The sequence below is a fragment of the Lynx canadensis genome, chromosome A1 (genome assembly GCF_007474595.2).
Source record: "Lynx canadensis isolate LIC74 chromosome A1, mLynCan4.pri.v2, whole genome shotgun sequence".
Classification (NCBI taxonomy): domain Eukaryota; kingdom Metazoa; phylum Chordata; class Mammalia; order Carnivora; family Felidae; genus Lynx; species Lynx canadensis.
The window spans coordinates 115980775-115999461 of NC_044303.2; the positions used below are offsets into that span (position 1 = coordinate 115980775).

The following is an 18687-nucleotide window of genomic DNA, read 5'->3' on the forward strand; positions in this document are numbered from 1 at the left end:
GGTCTGGCCGTACTCCGGTGGGTGGGATGTACGTGTGCACCTGTCTGTGAGGAACAGTGTCTCTGCCTGTCTTTGGTTATGATCCTGGGTCTGTAACCATGGAGTCTGTCTGGGGGAGAATGCGAGAGAATGTGTGCATCCTGTGGAGCCAGGGGTAGCAGAGGCCAGGCTGTCCCTTGGTCCAACGTGTTTGTGTGTGCCCGTGAGAGTCCCTGTGAACCGGGGTGGGGGCAGAGTGCATCGGGAGTGCTGGTGTGCCTGGGTCAGCGTCTATGCACATGTTCCAGTGTGCGGGCCTCTCATCTCCTGAGCCTGCCGCAGATTTATCTAGGAGAGTTGATGCTGATGAAAGCAAGGGGGGGGAGCGGGAGAGTGGAGGGCCACTCCCTCAGGTCCTCCACATACTTTATGTCCCCGGCCCGGCCTCAGTTTCCCTTTGGTGAAGCAGATCCAGCAGGCTGGGATTAGACCCACCCCTGTGCCGTCCTGAGAGTGGGCCCTCACAGTCCAGGACTTGTCTTTGCAGGAGGAGCAGCTGCGTTCTCATGAGAATAAGTTGAGGCAGGTGACTGCGGAGCTGGCTGAGCACAGGTGTCACCCTGTCGAGAGGGGCATCAAGTCCAAGGAGGCCGAGGAGAACCGGCTGAAGGAACACTATCTCACTTTTGAGGTGGGTTCTCCGTGGGGCCAATTGCGAAGCTCAGGGCTGGGGCAGGAGGAGGAAGCCAGCTCTTCTCCTGTCGCCAACATCATTCTACAGCCAGGGACTCCTGGTTTGGGCGCTCCCCACTTTGGGGGTTCCCCTGAGGTGCTCTTGAGCCATGCACGGCCTCCTGTGGGCCGGTCTCTGCACAGTCCAACTGCCAATTGTTAATCAAGCACTGTGCCCTCACCTGTGTCTCTCAAAGAGCACCAGGCGGGTACCACCCTTCTCTAAGACCCTCTTCACCTCCATGCCCCCCATGACCCAGCCGCCCACTCCGGAAGCTGTTACAACAAAACCACAGACCGCTTGAGGCTGTCTGCATGGCCTGCTCCCCCTTTTGTGTCATTTTCCTTTTTTGCACATGTTTATCAAGCACAGCACCTAAGTTCTCCCTTCATCTTGCCTTTCCCTGCCCCCTCCTGCCCCCTGATGCTCTGCAAACGGGGCTGATGGAGTATCACTCTCACTGGGTCAAGCAGAGGGGGGCAGCTTGCGGGAGGGAGGTGGGAACCACTTGTCCCTTTTGGACAGCCTTTGTGTTGACCTGCTTGCAGGAGTGGACAATATAGAGGCTCAGACAGCCTCTGGAGCAGGAAGGGCAGGAAGTAACCAATCTCAATCTCTAGATTTCCACATTGATTTTCTGTTGAGGTATGAGGAAAAGGGAGTTCCCACAAGAGATCCTGACCTTTAAAAAAACATAAAGCTGTTCAGCTTTTGAAATCTTCTCAGACCCACTCTCTCTGCAGTGTAAACATAGGGATGGCAAAAGCTACAGTGGACTGATCTCTCGCTAATTGCCAGGCAGCTGCGATTCCCTTCACTTCCCTTGTACTGATTGATTTCATCCTCATGTCAACTCTGTGAAGTGAGGTCTGTTTTTATCCCCATTTTACAGATGGGAAAATTGAGGCTTAGAGAGAGCAGATCACTTGCCTGAGGTGACAGTTAAGAAGTGCTGGAGCCTGAATCCTAACCGAGGCAGTCAGTCGGATTGGAATTTCGGCACCCCTGTCTTTCTCACTTCCCGCTGGCTTAACTGGGGGAGGGGGATGGGTCCTGGAGGTGAAGCCCAGCAATGAAGGGTCTTTCTGTTCATGTCGCAGAGCTGTGTGAGAACAGTGTCTCCTCACCTGTAGTCCCTGCTTCTTTTAGGATCTCAGCCTCCCCTGACTGTGGTGAGGGCTGGAAGCTCAGAGTCAGGCCCTCAGACACTGCCAAAACTCCCCTTCTAAATGTTTACCAATTTATAACACTTTAAATAGCTTATGAATGTACTACTCTGTCCATGCCCTCACCAACACTGGACACTACTGAATGTTTCAATCATCACTAATCTGAGAGATTTAACAAGGGGTATCATATTAATTTGGATTAAAAATGTTTTAATTGTGGCAAATACATATAACATCAGATTTATCGTCTTAACCATTTTTAAGTATGTAGTTCAGTAGTATTGAGTCTACTCACATTGTTATGCAAGTAATCTCCAGAACTTTTTCATCTTCCTAAACTGAAATTCTACACCCATTAAACAGCAACTCCCCAGCCCCTCCCTCTGCACTCTGCCTTCCACCCCCAGCAACCGCTGTTCTACCTTCGTCTCTCTGAGTTTGACCCGGTACTTCGTATGAGTGGAATCATCCAGGATTTGTGGTTTTGTGACTGGCTTGTCCTCAAGTTAATCTACATTGTGGCCTGTGTCAGAATTTACTTCCTTTTTAGGCTGAATAATATTCCATTGTATATAGATACCACTTCTTATCTTTTCATATACTGCTGGACATTTGGGTTGCTTTCATCTCTCGGCTCTTATAAATAGTGTTGCTATGAACATGGGTGTGCAAATATTTCTGAGATCCTGCCTTAAGTTTTTTTGGGTATATGCCCCAAAATGGTATTGCTAAATCACAAGATAATGTTATTTTTCACTTTATTTTTTTAAGTTTATTTATTTATTTTGAGAGAGAGGGGTGGGGAAGGGCAGGGAGAGACGGAGAGAGAGAATCCCAAGCAGGCTCCGCACTGTCAGCGTGGAGCCTGACGCGAGGCTCGAACTCAGAAACTGTGAGCTCATGACCTGAGCTGATATCAAGAGGTAGATGCTTAACCCACTGAACCATCTCGGTGCTCCTGTTATTTTTCACTTTCTGAAGAAAAGCCATACTGTTTTCTACAGCAAGCAGTGTGCCATTCCAGTGTTCCCTACATCCTCACCAACACTTAGTTGCTGAGTTTTCTTTGATAGTAGTTGTCCTAATAGGTGTGAGGTGATACCCCATTGTGATTTTGATCCGCATTTCCCCGATGATAATGATGTTGAGCATCTGTTCATGTGCTTATTGGCCATTTGTATGCCTTCTTTGGAGAAATGTCTAGTCAAGACATTTGCCATGTTTTTAATTGAAAATTTTTAATGTTTGTTTATTTTTGAGAGACAGAGTGCAAGCAGGAGAGGGGCATAGAGAGAAGGAGACACAGAATCTGAAGCAGGCTCCAGGCTCTGAGCTGTCAGCACAGAGCCCGACGTGGGGCTCGAACTCACAAACCGTTAGATCGTGACCTGAGTAGAAGTCGGACACTTAACCGACTGAGCTGCCCAGGGGCTCCAACATTTGCCATTTGTTAATTGAGTTGTTTGTGTTTTTGTTGTTGAATTACAGTTTTTAATATATTTCATAGATTTCTGGCTACTAGACCCTTATTACATACATGATTTGCAAATATTTTTTTCCATTCTGTGGATTGCCTTTTCACTGTGTTGTTCATGTCCTTTGATACACATGAGTTTTAAATTTCATAATCCCATTTGTCTCTTTTTAGTTTTGTTGTCAGTGCTTTTGGTGTCCTAGTCAAGAAATCACAGCTAATTAACTTGAAAATTTAAAATTGTGAGTGACATTTCTGTGCATGCCCCTTGCCTATTTTTTTTATTGGGTTGTTGATCTCCTTTTTTATTGATTTGTGAGAGCTCTCTGAATATTAAGGAAATGAGTCTTTTGTCACATAAAGTACACATACTTTTTTCGTGTTTTGTTGTTTGTCCTTTGACTTTGTTTTTGGCCTTTCTCTGCCCTTTTTCCAGAAAAGCCGTTATGAGACCTATATCCACCTCTTGGCTGTGAAAATCAAAGTGGGCTCAGATGACCTGGAGCGGATTGAGGCCCGGCTGGCCACCTTGGAAGGGGATGACCCTTCTCTCCGCAAGACACACTCAAGCCCGGCCCTCAGTCAGGGCCACGGGACTGTGACTGGCAGCAAAGCCATGAAGGATACCGCCGGGCCTGATACTTAGCTGGCATGGATGGGCGAGCCCCAGAGGCAGGCGAATGTCCCCAGAGGGGTCAGTGAGCACAATTCCAGCTGGGGGCCACTTGCACCAGCTCCAGGCAGTTGACAGGCAGCCAGAGGGGTGCAGAGAACCCTGTGGGCCAAGGAGATGGAGATGCTTACTCATGGCGTTGATCTTGCATCTTGGGGTTTTTCCGGGCCTCAGACCTTCTCCCCAGCCCTCATATTCCTCTCCACCATGGAGCCTCATTTTGTAGGCCAGTTGTATGCATGTTCTAGACACCATCTCACTGGGAAAGGAGGACTGGCCGCTGGCTTCCCGGGCCCTCCCCTCCTCACAAGTTCCTCCCCTCATCTCCCTTATTTCCAAGGGCAGGACTTGACTCCAGGTCTCAGCTTGGATCCTCGGCTGTTCCCCTCCTCCTTCTTCAGACTTGACCAGCAGCGGGTCTGCAGACCACCAGCACCATCCTCTCCTCCCTCCACCTTGTACCTTTTGGAACCATGCCCTGTTCTCCTGTCTCCCTTTGCAATAATCCAGGACCCGGGCCTGTTCCCTTGATGCCAAGTCGTCTCCACTCGTGTGTGCGTCCACCTCACCTTCCATTTATGGAGGCCACTACTGCTTTCTTTTATATGGACAAAAATGTATATATATATAAGAATTATATATATATATATATATATATATATATATATATATATATATGGAATCCCTTTAAAGATGATTTTGGAACTGATATCAGGATGAAATATGATGAAGGAAAAGCCTATTTCAGCACTCCACCTGTTAGCAAGGAGGGCTGCTGGGCTGCTATCTAGTCCCTTGGTGGCCCTGACACTCTGGGAGGGAAGGTGGAGGCGGCGCTGAACCCCTCTCACTGCTTTTCCCCTCTTCCGGCTGACCTGTGACTTACTCTGCTCTTACAGTTGATGCTTTGGAATAAGTAGACAGTGTGTGTATATGCCACCCCATCTGTCCCACAGGCATTGCAGGGTGTGAGTGGGATGGACCATGGCCCTGTTTATATTTTGGTCTTTATGTTGGTGCTGCCAGGTCTCTGAGCTACAGAGGTGGCCTCTTGTACAGATCTACTGCTACAGGAATAAAAGACACTCTGCCTTGCCAACAGCCACTTGTCAACAAGCCCAAAGATGTTTGTGGGGGTGGGGGGGAGACGTTATGGAAGCCAGTAATTTCTGGTCTTGAAAAAAAAAGGGAATAAGAAGTGGCTGATTGTTCTTTAAGTTGATACTTCTTTCACTCTTCTAGTGACTCACAAAGGCTAGCTAAGGACATGCTTGGGAAGGGTAGACAAATCTGCCCTGCGATGATCACAGACTAGCATCCTGTAAACCCTGCATTCCTCAGACTGACAAGTGGTGGGGGTGATGGGACCCTCAGTGTAGCTATGATGAGCAAATCCTTTATATTTTTAAAATAGATTAGTCTGGGCAGCACTCTGACCTCAGTGGTAACATATTTAGTTAGTTGCAAGGTTGGCTTATCTATTAAGTACCTAACATTTACAAGCACGCTCCCATTTGATGCAAGGGACGTAGAAGTCTGTGAAAATAGGTAGTGATTTAAATCCAGGTTATTTAATTTGGATCAGCTGAAGTGTATTTTACAGCCAAACCATCTGGCCCCTTCATTTTGCTGAGGGGAAGTAAATGTTCATTTAAATGAAATTGAAAGAGCAATGTAATGTAAAAGAGCTCTCTGTACTATCTCCAGGCTGGCTCAAAGGTCTCTGATTTTTGGGGTCAGTTTCCCACCCTCCACCTCACGAGGGCGGGTGAATGAAAGCAGAGGAGCGGGCTTCTGTCTGCTGCAGACAGGTCTGCTTCCCTGAGCACTAGTGATGTCTCCCATCAGTAAAAAAATCTTTAGTTCACTTTCTTAATTGTATAATTATTTATTGTAAATTATATACATGTACTACTGTACTAAAATATTATGTACATTATAAAACATACACAAAAATAGAAATTTAAAAAGATGAGATGAAAATAAATCTAAATCAGAGTTCTAATATTTTTTTCCTGCATTCTAATGGACCATCACATTCCCCCACAACCTCTGCCCCTAATATGCCCATTTTCCAGGACTGTCCAAACCCAGAGGATGGAGGACCACAGGCAAGATGCAGTAAGTGGTTTGCGCCACCGGGTGGTCCCTGCAGACTCAGGGACTTCTGGGGACTGACCCTGGATCACAGCGTTTCTTTGAGCCTTCATTTTCTCATTCAGTGAAGGTCAACAGTGCCGCACACTGTGCTAGGTGCTGAGGATACTGTGGTGAGAAGAGGACTGAGCAGCTCCCTGTCCACCTGGGGCTCACAGTCTAGTGGGGAGGGGGACAGGACGTCACCATTACCATTTGGGAGCCTGGGAACGCTGGGGAGAAAACCAAAACTGACCTGGCAGAGAGAAGACGAAAGATTGGAGGAGTGGGGAAGACCACCAACTCAGGAAGTCTCCAGAATGTCCTAAGTGCTTGTGGGGGACAGGGCTATACCTCTTCCTGATGGGCCACTAAAGATGCCCTAAGGCATCAATTTGGGAGGCACAAGGGAAAAAGAGCCTCTCTGGCCACACCGGCTCCCAGGTCCCATTCACGCTTGGGAAATGAATGGGTGACAGATTAGGTTCTGGCCTTAGACTCTCAGTAGGTATTTTAGAATCCAGAGCAGCTAACAACGCTACCAAATCACTTGATACAATTATTTGGGGTCATGAGAAGTCCAATGGGTTCACTGAGAGGTCACTCACAATTACTGGGGTTCACAAAGAGGTCAGTGGGTTCACTGAAGTCACAGAGGTGGTTTCTGACTGAAAATTTAGAAGGTAACAGCAACTCCGAGCCCTCAGAAGGGTCATATTGACACTGAGGGCTCCCGAAAAGGCCAATAGGTTCACCAAGAGGTCATTCACGACCATTGGGGTTCACATAGAGGTCAGAAATCACATAGAGGAATTATTGGCTGTTAGAAAAGCTTAAAGCCAACAGCAAACTCAGAGCCAGCAAAGGGATTTGGATGAGATCATCAGATGGGCCCTGGGAGAGGTGATTTGCAGGTTTATGTACGATTCAGTTCTTTATTTTCCTTTGTTTTTTTTTATAACAGGTACTTATCCCCCCCAGCCCCCCACAATGAACACCATAACTTTAGTCCTTTCTTTACTTTTCCCCATCACGTCCCTTCACCCAGTTTTTGCCACTCTGCGTGATTCAAGAATGCAAGGCACAGGATACCATCATCATCATCAAATTAGCCACTAATAAGCATCATATGCCAGAAGCAATACTGGGTGCTTTATAGATAATCTCCACAGTAACCCTTTGAGGTAGGTATCGGCATCACCCTTTAACAGCTGAGGAAACAGTGGCCTAGAGAAGTCATATAGCCCGTGAGGGGCGGAGCTAGAATTTGAACTCCGCCCCTCTCAGCCTTAATGAAGCCTCTCTGTCCCTCCCATTTGTAGGTCTTGAAAGCGACCACACACATTCTGGGGGCGATCGTGCATGTGTGCACACACGTCAACCACCTGAGCTCTTTGGATAGACGACTTCCTTGTGTCCGGATGGAACATAAGGGATCCTGGCACTGGTTTAATAAATTAATCAATGAGGGAAAAGGCTTATGCACCCTGGACCGCCATCTGCCTTCTCCATGCCTTCCTCAGGGACTGCAGGTTTAAACAGGCCCTGGCTCTGAGGGGCTATAAAGTTGGGAAAAGCACAACACCCTGTGGGCTTACAAGCTGCAGCAGCTGTGGTCTTCCTGGCAGCCAAGGGTACCCATTATGCCACCTTGCATGTCCAGGCTTTGCCTGTGACATGCTTGAGGCCCCAAGGGTCATCTTGCCTCAGCTGCCCCAGTGCCAATCCCACAACCCTTCCCTCCTCACCCACATAGGCCCGGAAATTGTTGCCTCAGTCCAGCCCCAGGAGCTCCAGGGTAGGAAGTGGGCCAGAGGTCTGAGGCTGAGCTCAAAGCAGAGTAATCTGCATCAGCCCCTTGGCCAGGTTCCCCAGAAGCCAGGGGGGATACCCGGTGAATAATCTTGGAGGAGGGAGGAGGGTTGGAGCCTGTCCTGGGAGCTGAAGCCAGGGAGATTAGAGGGACAGTCTCTTCTTCCCAGGGACTAGCCTGGCCCTCTCCAATCTCCACCCCAACATCCATCCATCTCCACCCAGGTCCTCATTCTCACCTGGGGGCTAGGCACACACAGTCAAACATGAGTTATTTCTGATTTTATTTATAATATAAAAATGTTCAAGTGTCAACAGTCAGGTGTTTGGACATTTCAGGGCAGGGTTCTCATTTGTTTGTTTGTTTAAACAATTACCTTTTGACAAATTAGCAGTGGACCCAGTTTTGCGGGGTGGGGAGGGAGTGGAATTCGTAGGTGGCTTGGGGTCTGGAAGGAAATGGTGTTACTTTATTGCTAAAAGGGGAATCAAATACACTGTGGAGTGGCTCTTCTCGGTCCCAGCGTGACCATGCATCCAATCTAAAGAATCTGAAATGCAAAGGACATGCAGGCATAAAATAGAAAAGACAACCTGTAAACGAAGGTGCTGCAGAGGACGGAAGGGCATCCTGGAGGCCACAGGGGAGGAGGAGCTGGAACTTTGGGGCCCTGGCAGAGCTGCCTCCTCCCTGGGGCCGGTGCTGTTGGGAAGACCTCTTAGTGCCCCCTCCCTTAGCAGCTATGAGGAGCAGGGTGGCCCCCTCCCCATTCTGGTTGCTGTCGCTGGGCCTCAAGTCCCCCCCCCCCCAAAAGTTACCTGACCCCAACTCTAGCTCCAAGCCTAGGATCCCCACCTTCTCCTCGCCTTCTCCTCAGGGTGTCGGGGGCCTGAAGATCTTGCCTGAGGGCAAAGCTACTCCTGTCCTCATTTCCTTCCTCAGGGCGGATCCCCTCCCAGCCCCCACCCTTGCCCCCACTAGCACCCAGCAGTCTTTTCTTTGCCGGCTTCCTCTCACCCCTGCCAGCTGGGGATCCTACAGTCCCCTCAGCCCCACCCCACCCCACCCCACCCACAACCCAGACTTCTCTCCAGGAGCTCCAGATTAGCGTACAGCAAAAGGCACCACAATATAGGTTTCTATTAAAGAGTCAAAAAATTGGCCCATCTCTCTTTTTTTTTGTTGTTTCTTTTTTTTTTTCCGAAGCTGTAAATCAGGATGTTACATATAAATAGTTTCCCTATAAAAACGTCTTTGCCGTTAGCTAGTATTATAAGACAATTTTTGCTAAAATGAAAATAAAACATTTTGTTATACCTTTTTCCTTTTATAGAAAATAAAAATATTTTTATTTCTTTTTTTCCTCCTTTCTCTCTCCAGGCGGTGGTCTCTGTTCTCCGTAAAGACAGTGGGGCAGGCGAGGCGGAGGGGGGCGGCGGGGCGGCGGGGGCCCCTAGAGGGGCGCCGAGTCCTGCTTGCTCCGCGGGGGGGGCCCGCGGCTGTGTCTGCTGCTGGCCCGCGTGCTGTGGCTGTCCAGGGAGTAGTAAGTCCTGCTGTCGGCCGCCGGGCACAGCGGCGGCGAGTCCGAGCGCAGCGCATCGTGCGCCGCGCGCAGGCCGAGGAAAGGCGTACTCTCGGCCGCCAGCGCCCCGTCCGCGTCGTCGTCCGAGCCTGAGGCCGAGCCGCCACCCGAGCCGCTGCTCAGCGACAGCGAGTCCCGCGCCGCGCGTGCGCGCTGCGCCGCCAGCCCGTTGAGGCGCGAGCGGCGCCAGCGCCGGGGCCCCGCCGACGTCCTGCGGGACGCGCCGCGGGCGCGCGGCCGCGGTGGGGGAGGGGGCGCGCACTCCTGCGTGGTCTCGTACTCATCGTCCTCCGGGATGCGGAAGGGGCTGGCGGGCAGGCTGCCCAGGCTGCCGCCCAGCGCGCAGGCCCCGCGCCGCGGCCCGGGCCCCGCCGCGGGGTAGTAGTAGCTGTCGTAGCTGCGCTGCATGTCCGCGCCGGGTCCCGGCCCGGGGCCAGGGGGCGCCGGCTGCCGCAGAAGCGGCTGCTGCTCCGCCAGGCGGTAGCTGATGGGTGCGGCCGGCGGCAGCGACACTGCGTGAGCGGAGTTGGGGGACGTGATCTCAAAAGTCGGCACCTGCGTGGCCAGCGAGTAGTGGAAGTCCACTGGAGAAAGGCGCGCGGGCGTGGTCAGTGCCGACACGTACCTGCGGAGAGATGCAGAGGCGTGGGCTGGGGGTTACGGGTTATGGGTTGCGGTGGAAGAGGTGGACCACTGGTAGTGCCTGGGATCCCGCCCTCCCGAATGATGGTGGCAGCCCTCAGTGACCTTAAGCAATTTCCTTAACCTCCCCCAGGCTCGGTTTCCTTATGTGTTAAGAGGGGATAACCACAGTGCTCATTCCAGGCTGTTGTTGGAATGATTCCATAAACGTATCACATGGGATGTGCCGGTGCCACTGCCTTCCTGATGCTCCAACGTGAACGGTCCTTTTGGTGTGAGGGATGCACACAGTCACCAATATTCTTGAACTGTTACTTTGGGTCAGGCTCAGATTGGGGCATTTTACATGCACCATTTCATCTAATACGGTAATTCTGTAAGACCCTTACGTTAGTCCCATACCACACATGAGAAAACTGAGACTCAGAACATTTAAGTGACTTGCTCAAGGTTCACGCAACCCGGAAGTAGTAGGGCTGGGATTTGAACCGATGCCAGGCAGAACCAGGACTTATGCTTCTCTGCTCTCCAGAGCCCTTATTACTCTCTTTCTGGATCGTCTGACTTCCCTCTCCCACATGGACATCCAGTTAACCACCATACCCCACCTCCTGGAACACACCCTTTGCCCTGCTCTACCTCGACCTGGGCCTAATTGTTCACTCTGGTTATTCCCCAGCTCCAGGGTCTCTCCTCCACTGTATGCAGTTTCCAAAGCAATCTTTTAAAGTCAGTTTTGCTTAAGGAGGCCCTTCCTGCCTCAGGGCCATCAGCCATCTACCTGGCCCCAGCCTACCTGTTGAGGCCCAGCTCCATTGTCCGTACATCTCACCCTGCTCTGGGCATCTCACTCACTAGCAATGTTCTTAAGTGCCTCTGCTAGTACAGCTCAAGGTACTCCGTTGCCTGGAAAGCTCTCCCTGTCTCTCTGCCTCCCAACCAGTAAGAAGTTCTGTTGCTATTGATAATGATTGATAACAACCTAGTGTAGCCAAGTAGGAGTCAGAGAGCTTTGTGCACATGATCTCTGATGGCCTTCGCAAGAACCATGCATGATAGGTATTGTTTTTCATGTTCCACAGCTGAGGAAACAAGGCACAGGTGATCAACCTGCTGCAAATCACACAGGTGGTGGAGCTGGGCTTTAAAAGGTTGGGTATGGAAAACCTGGCTGCTTCCTAGAGCCTGCAGTTAGGCTGGGTCTGTCTGTCCTGCTGGGATGTCCTGTGCTTAGCACGTTCCATAGGACGCTGTGAGCTTCAGTGGTTTGTGTCTATGGCTGGGAGCTTCTCAGTAGCAAAAACTAGATGGACTGTCTCTGGACCCCCAGGCAGGCCTGCTCAGTGAGGGCTGGCAGGGAGTAGGTGAAGTTAGAGCCAGAGAACATTTCCTCTCCCTCCACTCCAGCCTGGAGTTCCCAGTACTATGCACCTTCCTCTACTCTCCTCCCACAGACCCCACTTGCTAAGGGCCACTGGAGGGCTGAGCAACGTAGAGGGCTGGCCTCCTATGACTCCTGGCTTGGAGTCAGGGAAGAAGGGGAGTTTCCTGGTTCTCAGTGCAGCCACTGCTCGGAAACCCAATGGTGTCTTGATCCCTGGGCCTTGTTGCTGATACTGCCAGGGCCTGCAGTCCTTCTTGGCTCATGCCCAGCCTGCCCTGGTCATTCTCTTTGCAGACAGCCTCCCCTCCCACCCTTCAGTCTGCTCGATCTTGGTGTCTTTCTGTTCCCACTGGGACATGGGGCCTCTAGGTGACACCAGGGTAGGGCTACCATATGTTCTGGCTTGTCCAGAACAGCCACTGTTTGTTCCTGATGTTCTAGTGCAATTATAGCATCCTCTTCAACTTTGAAAAGTGTCCCAGTAGGACAATTAAATTAGATGGTCACTCCACACCAGGGTCCACTGGCTCAAACTCAGTCCCAGTCTGTCATTAACATCACCCTGAGCAGATCATTCCACCTTTCAGGGACCTTGCTTGCCCGTCTGAAAAATGGACATGGGAATTTTTGGAGTGTCTCTGAGGTGCCCTAAGGGTCGGCCCTGGGTCATTGGTGCCAGTCCTCTGGCCAAGGTGGGGCACAGGACACAAGATAGGAACTGACCTCTCGCTATGTGGGGAGTCACGCAGAGAGTCTACGGAGTCGTGGTAAGGTGGCACGGCAGCCCTGCGCCGCTCCTCCAGGCTGTAGGCCGCTGCCCGCCGTGCCCGGGCCTCCACACACGCTGGGCTGTTGCACTTGCTGGTGCCCACTGATGACAGCATGATGCCCGACTGGGAGTCAGAGGTCAGGCTTTCAGAACGTTCCAGGCTCCACGTGTGGCTCTCATGCCTAGAGAAGCCAGGTGGAGGTGAGGTGGGGGATCGGGAAGGGGCAGGACAGCCTAACAGGTGTGGTCCCAGGTCCCCCCCCCCCCCCCCCCCCGGTTCTTCATTTCATTTCAGGCACCCTCAGCTCAATGCCCTTCTCCACTCTGAGCTGACGTGTAGTATGATGGAGGGAAAAGGAGGGCTAGGGTCCTGTGGATGGGTGAGCCCCAACAGGTGTAAGCCTTTTCTTTTCCTTCGTACAACCAACCTCCCCCTAGTCTCAGCCCGGGGCCCCGGGTCCATTCCCATGATCCTTAGCCTCTTATGTCAGGAGCGCAGCCCTAGTGGCCAATACATGGGGGCCCGGCCTAGTCCATGCTGTTCCCCAGGGAAGAAGGAGGCCAACCATGTTACTGAGCTGTATGAACCTTTGTGCTTGGGTGAACAAAGAAAAGGAGGCTAAGGTGGACTAGGTTCGTAAAAGCAAACTCAGGAGAGAGCATCTAATAGGTCTGGATGTTTGGATGAGGAAGCATTTTATGCCAGATAATGTGGTGCTAATGAGGTCCAACCAAAACTATATGTTAGGTGGGAGCCCAGTGATGCTGTTGTTCCTCTGGGGCTGGTTTAGACTGGAAAAGGGAATCTGGTCCCCTGAGGATGGATGAATGTTTGGTGGTGGGTTCCGGTCTGAAGTCCTTTACCTATATCCCTTGACTCAGAGGGACCCTCAGTACAGGGCATAGCCTGGCTGGGAGGTTTCTTTGTGTGTCTCCGGGCATATGTGTTAGTGCTTTCTGTGGGTGTGCATACAGGAGTCTGCAAATCTCTGTGGGCCTGGGTGGTGCCCACCTGTGGCTGGAGGTGGGTGTGGCTGTGGAACAGTGGTGAGAAGGAGAACAGGAGTGGCTCCCAGAGAAGGTGGTCTCCGTTTCCCTCCGGATGACATGGTCTGTGGCTGGCACATTCTTGGAGATATACTGCAACAGACACAGTTGGGCGGGAGTTAGTGACGAGTGAGTGGGTCAGCCCTCCTTCCGGGTGGGGATGGGGAAGTGAAGCACTAAGCTTCAGGTTGGGGAGTGGTCCACTGGATAAGTGACTTGATGTTAGGGCAGCGGTGGCCCCAGCGAATCAACCCCTTAAGGAAGTGGGCAAAGCGAGGCCAGTCATTCTGGTGAGGCTAGGCGAGGCTAGCGGGCAAGGCTGAGCATGGGATGGGCTGGCTGCTGCCCCGGCCCTTCCTTGCAGGGCACGTGACAAAGGCTGGCGGTACAGTGAAGGGGTTCTGGTAACACCACTCACATCTGCCATCTGGATCTCCTCAGGGTCCAGCCGGGGGTGGCTGGGCCCGTTGGCCAAGCTCCGATTCTGGTGGGCTGGGCACATGTTCTGCCGGAGGTGATTGTGCATCTGCTTCCGCTGTTTTCTGTATAGGAGAAGGGTGTGTTAGCCACCCCCCCACCCCATACAATGTATGAAATTCCCTAGCTGTCCCTCCAGGGGAACTCTTCTACCTCTGCCCTGGATGCCGGGGCAGTCTCCTGCTACCGCTGTTCCCTGTGCTCAGCCTGCTCTCAGCCAGGACCCCCCGCTGGTCTGCCTCCTCCACTATCACCACGAGCTTGAATTCAGCAGGACCTGAGCATAGTGGTTCTGAGCTTTGGCTCTGCTGAGAGAGCTTTGGCTCTGCTGAGAGAGCTTTGGCTCTACTACATCCTAGCTATGTAATCCTGGGCCAGTTACTTAAACTCTCCATGGTTCACTTTCCTCATCTTAAAGTGGGGTGACCATTTACCCATCCCAAAGTCACCTGAGAATTAAGAGCAGATAAAATATTCAGGCACTGGCCCACCCACCCACCCATTCATTCATTCATTTGCTCTTTCTTGGGTTTTTGCTATGTGCCAGATGCTGTTTTGGAACAGTGAAGGAGACAGACACAATCCCTACCCTCGTGGGGCTGGCAGGCCAGTAGGGGAGGCAGATAATAAACACATAAACAAATTAATAAACAAGATACTTTCAGTAAAATGCAATGAGAAAAATAAAACATGGTGCTATGGTCAGGGGCCTGTGGGACTACTTTACATTGGCCATATTAAGTGCCCAACACATTTGTTCTGTAATCAACAAGTCTAATCATGTCACTCCCATTTAAAACCCTTCATTGGGGGTGCCTGGGCGGCTCAGTCGGTTAAGCGTCCGACTTGGGCTCAGGTCATGATCTCATGGTTCGTGAGTTCAGATCCTGCATTGGGCTCTCTGCTGTCAGCACAAAGCCTGCTTCAGAGCCTCTGTGCTCCCCTGCTCATGCTCTCTCTCAAAAATAAACATTAAAAACCAAAAACAACAAAACCCATCGCTGGCCCTCTCTCAGTGCCCTCTCACTGCCCTAGCTTGCTGTATCCTTGGGGGGCTTATTTCTGATCCCCCACCATGCTGCCCTCTCTACCCTTTGGACCTCTGCACATACTGTTACATCCCAATGGAGCACACTCTCTGCCTCTTCTTCACCTGCTAACTCCTGCTCTTCTCTTAGGCTCAGCCTAAATGCTGCTTCCTCAGAGAAACCCTTCTTGCCTTCCAGACAAAGTTAGGCACCCCTGCAATGTATCTTATCACACTGGACATCTTGCTTAGAGCACTGGCCATGGGCCTGGTGCAGGGCCTGGTATCTAGCAGGCAGTGAATGAAAGTTTGTTGAAGAAATGAATGAGGTTAGAATAGGGGCTTGCTTTTCCACTAGTTCTTGACCTCATTTTTCCCTACCTGGGCCCAGTCTCCTCTGGGATCCTTGAGCCCCAAATCCCAAGGCCGGCAGGGCCTTAGATCCCATAGACAGGCATAGCAGGAGTCAAGACCACGGGACTCAGTGCACTAAATGGTGGCTATGCCCAGACCTTGCTTTCTGGATAAGAATGGATGGGACAAACCTATCATTTTTTCTGCACTACATCACTCTACAACCTTCATTGGCTCCCTATCATTTATAGAATAAACCCAGGCTTCCTAGCTTGGGATTCAATGTCCTATGATACTATCTAGGTTCCAGCTGTCTTTTTAGACTCATGCCTTTTCCTTGACCCCAGAATTACTCCAACTAGTCTGGGCTGCTCGTGCTCTAGGAACACAGCTGACCCTTTCCCACATTTGTCTGTCAGCCTGCACTCTTGTACAGGAACTGGCAGCACCCTTTCTGCACCTTTCTTCCCCTTGCTCTAAAGTTCCGCCCCATCTTTCCTCTGCCCAGAAGTGACCCGGCCTCATCTTCTCTGGGCTCTGGCCTGGCCCGCTCCCAAGTGAGACGAGGCAGTATGTCCCAAGGTCTCTTTTTCCACTGGGAATGCAGCCTTCTTTTCTGTGCTTCCTCACTCCCAACACTGCTCCAGCACCAGCCTACTTGATAAGGCAGATGCCCCTTCACAGTGTCGTCTGAGGTACATACTAGGATCACTCCCGCTTTACAGATGAGGACTCCGAGAGATCCGTCAATTTACTCAGGGTCATGGTAAATGGGAGAGCTGAATTCAAACCCAGATCTGTCTTCTTCCAACACTCGTGCTCACAACAATTCTTGTTCATTCCTCTGGGGCCTGTCCCTCCTACCCTCTGCTCCTGCTTCTTGGCCCAGCCCTTCCTCTCCACACCAGCTGCAGAGGCCCCTGAAGGGGCTGTTGGGGCATAAGGGGGTGGCCAGGCCAGACATGGGGAGGGTGTGTGTGGGAGGGCGGGGGGTGGAGAGAGACTGTTTTCACAAAAGCAGTCCTGGAGGCCCATCCCTAGTTGGCCTACTGCAGGCCTGAGTGTCTGACACTCACTTAGTCTTGCAGTAGGCGACCACGCAGACAATGCCCACGACCAGCAGAGCCACGCAGATACCGGTGATAGTCAGGACCCTCTTCTGGTACAGCTCCTCGGCTTCTGCAGAGGCAGAAGAAGAGGATGTGAGGGGGCAGGGCAGGAGGCAGATCCAAGGGGAAAGTGGTGCAAAGAACCCACCCCCACCTGCCCCCAAAGCTTTGGGCTCCCTCCAGCTCAGGGCCTCCCAGCTCCTTTGCATCTCCTCCTTCCCCAGCTAGTCCCTCCCTTCTGGATTGCTTTCTGTTGCCCCTAAATCCTCCCACACGTGATCTGCTCACAAGTGACTGAATTCACCTTCCCAAACCCTACACCCTGCCCAGAGCACATGAATGGAAAATGCAGGGGGTGGGGGTGGGTGGGATGGAGGTGAAATTCCAAAGGCCACAGGCGAGGGCAACCCGGCTTGGCCAGCAACCTTGCCCTGCTCCACTATGGCCTGATGGCTTCAAAGAGCCTGGATGGGTTGGGGAGAGCTGTTCTTCATGGCAGTGAACATGTAGACGCTCGGCAGAGCTGGCTTGCCATTTCTGCTTTGCTAAGAAAGGCAAGGACATCAGACAGGACATCAGACCCAGAGGCTGGACTTAGGAGGGACGCCAGGAGCAGGGACAGAGCAGACCAGGCCCATGGAGGAGGGCATAGAGAGAAAGGCCTTGATTTGTTCCTGCACCCTGGATAGCATGTGGCCCTGGCCCATACCAGCCCTTCCCTTTGCTTTTGAGAAACCCACGAATGGCAGCATAGCCCTTGGTGCCTAGGAAAGTTCTTGTGCTCAAGGAGCAGCTGCCACCCTTTCTGAGGGGTTGAGCTAGGCTGGGTCTCAAAAAGAACCAGCCATCCCTTCCACCTCCTACTTCTTGGTGGGGCAACTCTTGCCCGTCTAGAGCAGAGAAAACCAGGAGGAAGAAAAGGAAAAAGGTGACAGCAGCAGCCTAGGCATCCCCTGCCCCCACCTGTACCTGCCAGCTGGCCCCTCCACATGGCCCCCTCCCCCCAGCACAGGGATAGGTGGAGGCTAGACCCCAGCACCGTAGTAGAGCCCTGGAAATGTCCTGAAGTCCTTGGACTTGCAGCCCCTCCTGTGTACACCAACCAGCAAAAACTGCGAGTACAAACCCTCTAGACACACATACCTTTAGGGCTCTGGCTATCTGCACACAGATCCCTTCACAAAGATACACTCATACGTGTCTAGAGAAGTGTGTGTGTGCGCGCACACACACACACACACACACACACTCATGCAGTCTTAACCCTCCACCCTGGCCCCCCATCTCTGGGCTCTGTGGTCCATATCCTGCTTCTGGTTCTCATCCCTGCCCACTCCCAGTCCTCTCCAGTGGGGCATCTGTCTCTGTCATTCCTCGGAGACCACTCTGGTCATGGTCACCAACAACTACCCACTTCCAAGTCCTGTGGTCATTTGCTTCCCTCTCGGCTCACTCCCCCTGTTGCGCCCACTCCCCCTGGATGGCTCTTCTTTCCTGGGTGTCGCCCTCTTTCACTGGCTGACCTGTTCAGTTGCTGCTTCCTACTCTTCTATGTGGCCTGCAAGGTAGAAGGGCCCAGAGCTCTCAGGCTTCTTTCCTTCCTCCACGTGCCCTCTCTCCCCTCATGATCTCACCCAGCTCAGACTTTAAATACCATCTGTATGCAGGGGACTCTCAAATTTGTGTCTCCTGCTCTGACTTCTGCCTGAGCTCCAGACTGCTCTACCCAAGGGCCACAGCCAAACAGAAGTGCTGATTCCCCAGCCTCTTTCCATACCTGCTCCTGGCCCTTCCCATGTCGTCAGTGGTCGCACCACCTCCCCTATTGCTCAGGCCCTGAACTTGGCATCACTGCTGATGACTCCTTTCTCCCCGCCTGCTCTGATACCTAGTCCTTCAGCAAGTCTTCTCAGCTCTGCCTCCCAAGTAGATTCTGGGTTTGGCCACTTCCACTGCTTCTAGCTCAGTCCAGGATGGTGTCATCTCTCACCTGGATAGCAGGTCACCTTCTGACAGGCTTCCTTGCTTCCACTGCTCCCCAGCCTGTCTCCCAACCCAGTCCATTCTCTGCCCCCAAGCCTGCAGATCGTTTACTCCTTGGCTTCAAACTCACAATGGCCGCCCCCTGCAATTCAAATACAACCCAAAGACCTGCCATGGCCTAGGAGGCCTGGGTTACCATCTCAGCCCTCCTTTTACATCTCGTCATTGGTTCAGTCCCCATGTCTTCTGTGACCAAAGTCGCTGGCATTCCTTCTGTCCACTGAGCAAGGCAAGCCCGCTCCAACCACACCCTCCCTAACTTGCCTCCAACACCCT

General features: G+C 52.0%; 2 protein-coding genes across 6 annotated transcripts in view; one reads left to right on the forward strand and one right to left on the reverse strand.

The window, feature by feature from the left end:
- Window positions 1–5134, forward strand: part of PSD2 (pleckstrin and Sec7 domain containing 2) — a 34805-nt gene extending 29671 nt beyond the window's left edge. Inside the window, 2 exon segments of the mRNA XM_032593006.1 lie at window positions 527–670; window positions 3792–5134. Of these exon segments, the coding sequence (XP_032448897.1) occupies window positions 527–670; window positions 3792–4001 (354 nt within the window). The 3' untranslated portion in view covers window positions 4002–5134.
- Window positions 5135–9353: 4219 nt separating this feature from the next.
- The window catches only part of NRG2 (neuregulin 2), a 185235-nt gene continuing 175901 nt past the window's right edge, over window positions 9354–18687 (reverse strand). For all 5 annotated transcript variants that reach the window (XM_030319541.1, XM_030319533.1, XM_030319506.1 and 2 more), the window contains 5 exons: window positions 16336–16438; window positions 13820–13943; window positions 13367–13494; window positions 12309–12536; window positions 9354–10184 (listed from right to left, as the gene is read on the reverse strand). In XM_030319541.1, coding sequence (XP_030175401.1) covers window positions 9431–10184; window positions 12309–12536; window positions 13367–13494; window positions 13820–13943; window positions 16336–16438 — 1337 coding nt within the window. In that variant the 3' untranslated portion in view covers window positions 9354–9430. The remainder of the gene's footprint in view (window positions 10185–12308; window positions 12537–13366; window positions 13495–13819; window positions 13944–16335; window positions 16439–18687) is intronic.